This window comes from Meleagris gallopavo, chromosome 2 (genome assembly GCF_000146605.3).
Source record: "Meleagris gallopavo isolate NT-WF06-2002-E0010 breed Aviagen turkey brand Nicholas breeding stock chromosome 2, Turkey_5.1, whole genome shotgun sequence".
Taxonomy (NCBI): domain Eukaryota; kingdom Metazoa; phylum Chordata; class Aves; order Galliformes; family Phasianidae; genus Meleagris; species Meleagris gallopavo.
In genome coordinates this window covers 54,476,135-54,487,099 of record NC_015012.2, presented here as the reverse complement: position 1 = coordinate 54,487,099, position 10,965 = coordinate 54,476,135, and the positions used below count along the sequence as shown (strand labels likewise).

General features: G+C 35.3%; 1 protein-coding gene and 1 long non-coding RNA gene across 8 annotated transcripts in view; one reads left to right on the top strand and one right to left on the bottom strand.

The window, feature by feature from the left end:
- The window catches only part of AHI1 (Abelson helper integration site 1), a 93,127-nt gene that overhangs the window by 13,317 nt on the left and 68,845 nt on the right, over nt 1-10,965 (bottom strand). For 4 of the 7 annotated variants that reach the window (XM_010707320.3, XM_010707321.3, XM_019612955.2 and 1 more), the window contains 3 exons: nt 7,039-7,104; nt 4,620-4,782; nt 3,314-3,414 (listed from right to left, as the gene is read on the bottom strand). In XM_010707320.3, coding sequence (XP_010705622.1) covers nt 3,314-3,414; nt 4,620-4,782; nt 7,039-7,104 — 330 coding nt within the window. Of the gene's footprint in view, nt 1-3,313; nt 3,415-4,619; nt 4,783-7,038; nt 7,105-10,018; nt 10,104-10,965 lie in introns of those variants that run through there. The other 3 variants (XR_002112177.2, XR_002112178.2, XR_004158916.1) reach the window with 3 other exon arrangements.
- LOC104909764 lies at nt 2,675-10,012 on the top strand. The gene is made up of 3 exons (XR_792577.3): nt 2,675-2,752; nt 5,498-5,594; nt 9,162-10,012. It is a non-coding gene; the product is annotated as an uncharacterized LOC104909764 (long non-coding RNA).

Genomic DNA, 10,965 nt, shown 5'->3' with positions numbered 1-10,965 from the left:
TTTTACTGTTACAAAGCAAAGATTTTTCATATTGATCTTGTAAAAGAAACTGGTGTTTCTTTTCAGCTCTACTCAGCTCTACTACTAAAAAATGAAAAGAATAGGAAGAAAAGTTGCTGTATCACTGCTGCAACACAGGAACTGCCATAACTGATCAGCCCATTCAGTGGTCCTCTTAGCAGTTTTGTCTGAGAAGTATCTGGTATTGCTGAAAGCCAAAGCTCTGTAGAACTTCACTAGGACAAACAGCTCATTGACAGTTCGCTTCTTTTATGCAGCACTCAGCAGCTCTTGTTAAAACCATTACACTTCGAGTCATCTCATGCTTCCCACAGAGAACTGACTCATTTGCAGTAACTTCAACTCACTATCTTTTTGGTGACTTATTCAATGTATACGTCAGTACACTAAATACTTACGTAACTTGGAAAAAAAATCAACTAGATTTGTGTTTTTCAGGCATTTATTGCTTTTGGAATTTTAGTCATTATCTCAGCCTTAGCTTTGATATGAAAAAAATGTATATCTGTGAATGTCTAAGTTTTAATAGCGTCTTGTGCAGCTAGTTCACCAGATCAGCTAAACAAAAAGAAAAATTTCCTTCTACAACACTGTGTTCGTTCCATCATGGCTTAATTCTCCCAGATCTTGTTTAACAAAAGGGAGGAGCAAGGAGGATGCATCCAGTGCACCTCTCTACACAATGTATTATTTTATTTACTCTCTTCCTTATAGTTCATTGTTTAATATTGCTAAATATATCCTCCTATACCATTTTTTCTAGCACTTTTCTCTTTTGTGGCACTGTTCAATGCTACTCAAGATGAAAAGTAACACATCTGCCTGGACTACTACTGCAAGCTTATGCATTATATCATTTGAATATATGTATGTATTGCATGTGCTTTACTAGAAAATTCAAACTAATGATTAAATTTAAATCTTTCAATTTAATTTGAAGTGCCAGCAGAACAGAGTAAAGAAAATCTCAGTGAAAAATTACTAAAATTAAGTGCTACTGGAAGTGTTACTAGTAATACAAAACCACTGTTAGAACAGTATATCAGCCACAGACATTTGACAAAATCTAAGACTAATCAAACATTATTTCTCATAAAGTTGAACAATAAATACCGGTTGTATTAGTTAGTACTGGTTAGTATTGGTTAGTAACTGATTAACATTAGTTAGTATGCTTAACAGTTATTTTGAGCTAGTAAGCAAACTAGATTTCTATTAAACTGAAACAGAAAAAAATTAAGATAAAGATTATTAAGTCTTTAATGACAGTATATAGGTCAGCTCTTCTCCATTTTTTTCTAATCTGTTATGTGTGAAACAGAGTATAGCAACATATTCCCTGTGATACCTTTGCAGATAACAGTGAAATGAAATCTTCATGTTTTCCAGTAATGTAGTTACTTTTATTATATTTGTTCCATATTTAGAAGAGATCACATATCTGGAAGTAAATCACCCCTGCCTTTATGGGACAGTGGTTTGGCTTTGAGTTTTTCAGCTACCAAGTGGTAACAGATACTTCAGATTAATTATTACTACTTGGTATAGTGATTAATTCCATTTTTAAATATAGTTAGAAACATAACACTCAGTAATTCAATTTACAGCAGCTGGCTTCAACAAGACAGTTGGCTTCAATAAGACTGCCAAGTGAGTAATCTGCACTAAATAATTTATTGAGTGCTACCTCCCTATTCACATACATAAAAACAAAATTTGCACAGAATAGGTTAATAAAAGTGGTTCTGAGTGTTTTAACCTTCAACATTACAACATACATCATGTAGCAAAGATAAATCATCTGATAAAAGAAAAAAAGTAACCAAGACACTCTGCATACGTTAAGTCCTGCACATAAGATGAAATATACTCAATTTTTGAGAAGTACATGGGGAAGTCAAGCCACCTTTGAGGCATCTGAACAGAAGTCCTTTTAAAATCAGAGATATTGATAACATTTGACTAAATGAATAGCTGCAAAAAGAATACTTAGAAGAACTACTAACATATTGGAATAAAATATAATTCTTAGATTCTAACAGTTATTCATTCCTATCACTTCTTTGCTTACAAACTATCCTTTGGTGTAAGACAATAATAATCCCTACTTTGCAGAAGGGGTAAATAAACTACACAAAGTTTCTGATCACAGTCTTGAGACACGAGAATCCTTTGGCAAGCTTTGCACATAGCAGTAACTCTAAACATAAAAAAAACAACCAACATCCCACTTTTTTTTTCCCTTTACATACATTTTCTCTAACTTCTGGCTGCTGTTTTGACTGCATTCTGACTTTTAACTAAAATAACAAAAATAGGAATATTTCTGCGTGCAAAAAAGTATGTAGTATATAAAAAAATGCTATATGCAACTGCAACTCAAAAGCTGTTTACTATGAGAGTGATGTTAGATCTGCTTGTGACAAAATAAATATTCCTATTTAATTACTCAGAACATCCTTTAGGGATAAAAATAATTAACCAAAGAGACAACCACTGGAAGTACTAAGTAGTATCTTACATATTATAGCAGAAAACAATTACACCTGGAATTGAGAAAAAGGGGTGGAGTCATAAAAAAAGCCTTATACTGTTCTGTTTAAGGTTTCTCGGTATTTATTTCCTTTGTTCATTCAAACAAGTGTATCCTCCTGAGTAACGTACAGGATGGGAGAAGTCATTCACATCAGAGGACCATCAGCAGCTTTTAAACAGAAACATCCACTCACAAGTAAGTAGGTTTGCATGAAGGATATTGCATGGTCTGGTAATGAGGCTTTATGATGACATTACCCATCTTAACTAGGAAAGTACTAAATAGATAAACTCTTGAGAGAAAATATTACAGCATTTTTTCTTTTCTACCTGATAGATATGGAAATCTCAGAGCAAAAAGTTTGAAGAATCTGTGAGCAGTGCATATTACAGGAAGGACAAGCAAATGACAGAAAATATGTCAGGTTTTGACAAATCCATGTTGTTCCTTCAACAGTTACTTCTGCTGGGTAGCTATGAGATACTTCTGTCAGCCTTGGAGACAAAGGTGGTTTAGGTGCTCATTATAATGATGCAAGAGTCAGGTAGAGTATTTAATTGCCACATGACAAAACAGATCCACACAAGAAATGAATGTTAGATATCTGCTGAAAAAAAAAATAAATCTATCTGCTGAATGAAGTCTACATGTCACAATTTTTGTAAAAAGGAAGGAAAATAAACACAGTCCACCTGGCATACAAACGACATACTCCATCACTACTGCAGAAAAAATCCTTTCTTCTCAAATTAATACCTTATGGGATGTCAGGGAACTTTCCTCTATTTCTTCAGGTCCTTTGGGTAGAAGAGGAGCACAGTCTGATACTAGTCCTGAAGGCTGTTCTGCGTACTCTTCTGAAAACAAAAATCATAATTCACCACTGTGAGCACTATGAAACAATAAAAGAAATATCTACTTTATATGAACAACTGTGACGTTACTGTCTAGCCAATAATTGCATGTGAACTAAAACTGGTCAAAAAACTTTGAAGCTAAACTTTGTAAGGTAACTGGTCAAAATTTGCCCATTCATTTTGTTTATATTAGTACGTTTAGATTTGATTGATAGGTCTCTGGCTTATTTTGCGAGAAAGAGAGGAAGGAGAAAATGCACAGGATGTGTGAGGGGAGGACAAAGGAGAAGGATGGCGGTTCAGCTAATTTTAAGTAGCATCATCTAGTTAGCAGAGTAGTATGTCCAAGTTTTTAAAGGAAGAGGCATAGATAATAGAGTTCACTTGGAAGACAGAGGAAGGAACTAGAAAATGGAGGAGAAGATCTTGAGAAACGTTGGGTTAAAAGATTTCTAAATACCAGTATAACTGATAGCTTGATAGTTTAGGAAAGCAAATGTATTTCCTGTAACATGTAATCACACGCTACATTCATAAATTGAATACTAATAACTGACAGGACACTGAACACCTTCGTATCAGTTGACTCATTAGGATGACTCCTATATTATTTGTTCAGTTTTATTCAGTTTTAGCTACATTAGTTTAATCCTAACCACTTTAATTACAAGAGCCTGGTAGCAAGTTCAGTGCTCAGATGCGAGATTTAACCATGATTGTTCTTTTAAAACTTCATAATGGAATTCATCTATTTGGAAACAGCATTCTCCATAAGAGCTGGGGGGTGGAGGAAACAAGAGTTTTTACAAGATGCAATCGGTTAGATCTAACAGATATTGCCTAAAAAAGCCTAAGATGCCAGTGAAATGCTAAAATATGTTCTAAAATGTTGCCAAGATAAGGCATGAATCAGGTGGTTATATGTAAAAAGGGACAAGGAATCAATCCATTTACTGATAATCAAGCCAGTACAATATAAGCAGGAATGTTTAATCAAGCATCAATATATTCTAAAGTCAGGTATGTCAACTTGCTACATGGTTAGCTAACTTTATATGATTTCTGCATCATAGTAAATCATCGTTATGCCACCTGTGTGCTACATAAATTCATATTTTCAAAATAATAAGCAGTACAGCATGGTAAAATCTTGTACCATCAGTTAAACCCACATCAGTATACCAGGAAGACAGCAGTAAACTTACTTTCACCAGCCACATAATTAGCTGGAAAATAGCCTTGCTGTCCATTTGCTAGGCTGCCAAACCACCAGTTATCATTATCTTTGTATAACACTTGGATAATGTCACTGCGATGGATGGTTAGCTCATCTGATCGATGCGCTGTGTAGTCATAAAGAGCCACTACCTAAAAGAGAGATAAGAGCACCACAGCTTTATCACAACCATGCCACAGAGAAAAAAGCACAACATTCACTTCCTCTTGCAGAAAAGCAGCTGAAACCAAAGCTGCACTTTGGTAAAAGCTGAGGCTGTCTCAAGTTTTGCTAATGGGATCAGGGGTGGTGGGAAAGCAGCAGGAGAGGCAAGATAAAGGACTGTGGGATTTTAGAAATGGTTAAGAACATTCAATTCACTAAGATTAGCTTCAAAACAGCAGCTGTTAGTTTTATAAGCAATTTACTTGTGAAGCAAAAGAAAAAAAACACTTCATACATTCGCTTTCTCAGAATTGTTAAACCACCTTCAGATCCCACTCAGAGTGCGCACGAAGCATATGTGTTCAAATAAATACTTCAGCAGTGCTACAGTTTTACCAGAAGGAAAAGTTCAGTGGAAAAATGTTATTGCGAAGTTTTGCTTTGATCACCTCACATTTTTCTTGTTTCTTTAGAAATATGCATTTGCATAAAGTATTGTATAACTATCTGCAAAAACATTGGTGCATATTCCACCTCACATAACAAAGCCATTTGACAGTGAAAGACAGGACATGATACTTTTCAGGATGAAAGCGCAAACGGTGGTCAGCACCATGCACACTACATAGAATACATTGCCAGAAGCTTGCTTTCTACTCTGAATGTGAAAATATAAAATATAATTTCTTATTTATTTCCCAGGCTCTATGAACAAAAATCTGTTCTGACAAATTCAGAGCCAGAAATGTCTGAAAAGAGGTGAACTGAAAGAAGAGGGGAATTGCTCACTTCTCTCATTGTAAGTGAAGATCATAAACACGACTTCTTTATACAAAGGGCACTATTCCCCTATATAGAATCCTCACCTTTATGAAACCATAAATAAAAAGATAAGGAAGAGGGATTGTTAGGGAGTGACAGAAGGGTATAGGGTATTAAAGACAGTAAAGTTACTGTGCAAATAGATATTTGCACAACTTTTTTTTTTAATTACCTATGCATGCATTTAAATCTGAAGAGTGCTGAACTGCGGTGTTTTTCATATTTGTTACTTCTATTTTCAGTATGATCACCTATGAGTTATGTGTGTAAAAATATAGCCAATGTCATTTATATTTTCATACTTGCACTTCACTGATGAATCACTTATGAATGGGAAAATATGAAAATGCTTTTACCACTGAAAATTGTATGTGGTAATTTGTGAGCTGGTTGGCGACAAAGAAGTAATATCACCACAGCTGTAAGTATACAAGAGATTTATCTAAATGTGCATTCAGTAAGCATGAACTTGAATCTAAGTACTTAAAAAAGGACCATCTTCTGTCATAATTCTCCTCCTACCATTAAGAAAGATACTGCAGCAATTACAAGTGATGTTGACTAGAGAAATATGAATGATAAAACAGAATAGAACCATATTAAAATACACTACAGAGCTCCATACAGAATCAGAAGCAGAACTGGAAGCTTACATGATCATGCCCAGTAAGGGGTGCTCTAACAATGCCCACTTCAGCTCAATGGTTAATGGTTTCCTTAGTAAAAGTACTATGAAAATCATGAGGTCACTTAAGGTAAAAGGAATTTTACACTAGCCATTTGGCAGAATGAAAGGCAGAGTAATGATTATTTCTTTTTGCAGTGCCTTTTGTAAGATAGCATTAGTGTAAATGTTTTGTTGTTTGGAAAAAAATTACAAAAATTAATTAACATGGAAATACTGCCAGCAAACAGTTCAAACTAACCAAGCAAGTCCCACTTATTTCTGTCTCTCAGAAATAAGAAATTAAAATACCAATGTGTCCTGTAGTACAACTGGTTTAACAAGCCTGACAGTTAAACGAGATGTGGAAATTGCCATAATATTCCCTAGAGATAAAGAAACCAGAAAATAAGCATGAGAGGAAATGTATCTCAGGAGCAAAGAAGAATGTAAAAGATTCATAATCATGCCCAAAGGAATGGAATTTCTCTTGATGTGACATTCAGATATGTGTTAAATGTTATCTCAGTACAAATTCAAGCAAAAAAAAAAAAAATCTATATCCATCAACATTTCAAAAAATCATTTTTGAGAAATGATGTAAAACCACCAGTAAGATGGTTATGAACACATTGACAAGGAAAATCTAGGGTGGCAAAAAAATCCTAAATTCATGCTAAAAAAACACAACGCTTTCAAAGACACGGATCCAGTGTGACAGGTAAAGAGATACTGCAAAAAATTACATAACACTTACTGTCTCTTGGTTGAGCAGACAACTGCTTCCTCCTCTTTCCCCCAGTGCAGTTAGACGGTCATCACTCTAGAAGATTAAATATTGTAACACAGTATTAAAGGTTATTGATAAACTACAATTTTACACTTCTTCCATATGTCATGCCTATTCTAAAAAAAATCTGCAATAAAAATGTTTTTTTTTTTTTTAAAGAAAAAGCAGAAGTGATGTTGAGCAATCCAGAGTAATGCTGGCTATGCAGATACTTATAGAACTTAAAAAGCTTTTACAAATGTGTACGCTGCACTAAAGACAACATGTGGGAGGACAGGGGATTGATGATTATACAGTCTAAGCTTGTCTGCACTGCAAATATTACAGTAGATGTTTAAGAAATCGTTGCAGTGAACTTTACCTCTGAACTGATATGCAGAAGATTTCACTTTCACATAAGGAAGAATTTCAGGCTGGTTTTAATAACCAATACTAACTAGAACATTCAGTTCTAATAGCTCCATCTTTGCCACTTAACTTTTCAGACTTCCAGTAAAGCCGCAGGAATACCACTGTATATATATAAGGCAATCATTAGGATGTGCCAGTACTTACAAAACTTGATTTCTATTAAAAAAAAAACAACAGCCCTTAATTTGCAACAAAATATAAAATAGAAATACAGTGAAAACTAGCAGGGAAAAAAAAAAAGAACAGTGGAAGAGACGGAAGTTTTTTGCCTAACTTTTTCCAATGGCCTGTTTTCACAAAGGGGAAACCAGTTTCCCCTAGATTTTGCATGCATCAAAGGATACTAACTACAGTGTGGAACAGAAGTATTACATAGTAATAAAAATATTTTAGAAGAGAAGAATCAAATGCAAATAATGTGAAGTAAACAACATTTCCACCCATAACAGATTGTTCCACATTGCAAACAACATTGAAATTTGAGAATTTCTACCCAACTTCTTTTATTTTCTATTTCTTATTTGGTTGATCCATGCAACATCATTATTGCAATCTTCAGCAGCGTAAATGGCATTCTCCGTGACAGAGATTCTTGCCCTTATACATTGCTTTCTTAACTTTGCTAAGCTTATCATATTGGGGAAATAAATTCCTCATGCTCTTGCAAACCAAGGTTCCATCTCATCTCCAGGCATCATCGCCGTAGTTACATACACACACAATGCATACTAATGAATGCAATACAGAAATGAACAGTTGCACTCAGTTCTTAAAATTTACCAAAACAACTAAGCCTACACTCACAGTTCTGAATAATTATGTGTATACACAAAAGAGAATTAAAAAAAAAACAACTGCCTGATTTGATAAGCAAATTTTGAGCAAAGAACAGTGGAAGCACAGTTCAGAGTATGAGGCATGATCAATGGTCTACAGGTAGCTAGCAGTCCCTTACAGGATCCAGCTATTTCTCATTTTTCACTGTCAAGGTTAAGAGAACTGTGTAGGCAATGTGCTTAGCCTGTGGGATGGGAGTGCCTCCTGTTGCTCAAAAATGATTCATCAGAATTATTAGCAGTGTTATTTAGGTATCTAGTTCAGGTACTCACATTGCCCCATTGTTGTATCTCAATCTGTCTCTCTCTTTTTAATAAAGTATTTATGCGCTCTCAAACACTCAGTGTAAGAAGACCTTGAAGAGAGCGAGTAGTTTGGAAATAACAATCTGAAATCCATGAGTCATCCCGAGACTACGCTGAATGTTCTCAGACACCGCGTTAAACTTCTAAGGCAACAACAATCCAGAGAGTTTCTCTTAAAGAGGCCCAGGGAGCAGGGCCCAGCTGCCCCTAACCGCACTGGCAGTCCTGGTGGCAGCTGGCTGCTGCACCAGCCGGGAAATTGCCGTAGCTGCTTACCACAGGCATGCCGACCCTGCACAGTACCAAAGCTGGCTCTGCAGTGCCATGATGTTCATCAAATACCTGGTGCAAACAACTGCCTGTTCAGTTTAAGAATGTTATTTTTTTAGTGCTATGTCACAAGATTAAGCTACATTTTCAGGATTGCAGTAAAGCAACACGTATACTGAAGTGTGTGAATACACTGCTCTTAGTATTACTGTCTTCTTTTTTAATGCAAGATGGAAGCTAATTAATCCTTTTCTTCCATCCAAACAGATGTGAGGCCTAAAGATAAGTTCTTAGGAGCTGTTCGCAAAGTGAGTAGACCATTTGCGAGGAAAAAAAGCCTGCTATGTCACACTGATTTGGCTTAAACAAAACTGCAAGGAGCTTTCAGCAAAAGGAACATCCTCAGACAAAGACAAATGGATCCAGCTCCAGACCATGGAACAAAATAATTGGTTATCCACAATAGGCCCACATGGATAACTTAGATATTTCTAAGAAAAACAGGAAACATTTTAAGAACTAATAATAAGAGAGCATTTCAGGTAAGAGTAAGCTGATAAGAGAATTGCCATATCAAGTGTCACTGGTAACAGCACTAATTAAAATGTTTATGGCTTCTCCATAACTGAGTAGTTTCAGTGATTGTGGTAATGGAGGTTTTGCTTTTATTCTGAGAGATATAAGGTGGCCAGCAAGATTTGGGCATCAGATAGCAGATAGTGTTCATAGCCTTATGAGAAGCAGATTTGAGTAAGAACAAGTGATGTGTAATCACTGCCCTTTCTGTAAAAATAAATAAATAAATAAAGAAAAATCAGCATTTTATTTCTATATTTCAAATACAAAAAATATCAAAATTTAAAGAAAAAAATCATGGAAAATTTTAAAGTTTACTGGTGGTTTCATATGCTTCTTCTTTATATGCAAACAAATTCTTTTCTGTCAGAATAAACATAAAAATCAAGGTATATGACACTTAGTCATTAACTTCTACTAATTCAATTTGCAAAATAAACTTGTCTAAGATCAGTCTTAGGCATACACTACACAAACACAGTGAATACTATGACTGTAAATCCAGGGGCCAAGTCAACTTCTGCCCTGCTCCTGTTGGAAGGACTGACCCACAGTGACATGAAGGAGGACATCATCTCTTTCTTGGATGCTGCACATTGCCACTGCTTCTCTCCACTTCTCTGGACCTGTTCTCTGCAAAGATGTAAGAGAAGCTGGAGTGCTCCTTGTGAAGACACTCCAGCAAGGATACTGGGAATCAATGTCAAAACTTCCCTTGTCTGGTCAACAGATCTGTACCTCAGACCTTAACAGCCAAAGCTCTGAGACTGGCTTAAAAAGCTGGTAATATTTAATGCATTTTTAAAATTTACAGAGTCAATCAGAATGTTTACAATTACTGCATTGTTTTCATTTTTCCTTACAAAGTTGAGGCTTAGAAATCAACTTAATCCTTTCCTTCCTTAAGAATGTCATGCAAACTCTTTACTCCGGTAACTGAAGTTTTAAATGAAATACTAAATAAGCTGAGACTTAACATAAAATAATTGAGTACTGTTAGCACTGTCACATTTTTGTTCATGTTCTCTGGTCCAATTAATTGTCAACACACACTCAGCTAAGGACACTTAACCGCACAAATTCATTCTACAGGAAACAGAATGACAAGGACAGTATTAATAGCTAAATTAAAATGATTCTAAAAGCATTAACTGCTAAGAATAATGTACTCTTCTTTGGTCTCTTAATGAATCTGTCTGCTGTCAGAAAACTACTATAAAGTTACTTCCTTAGGCTTCAGATGACTACATTCCTTATTTGATTACAGCTCTTCAATATTTAATGAGCATGGGAATCTATAATCTGCCTAGAGGAAAAAAAAAAAAGAAAGAAAAAAACAACCTGTGCCAGGCTGCACTTTATTGAAACCTGCAATGTACAAACAGAAAACAGAAATGCAAACACAGCTGCTGCAGTAAAGCCCACAGGGCTAGGAAAAAAAAAGAAAAGGAGAAAGAGAGAGAGAGAGAAAATTAAAAAAAAGAAAAGAAAAGGA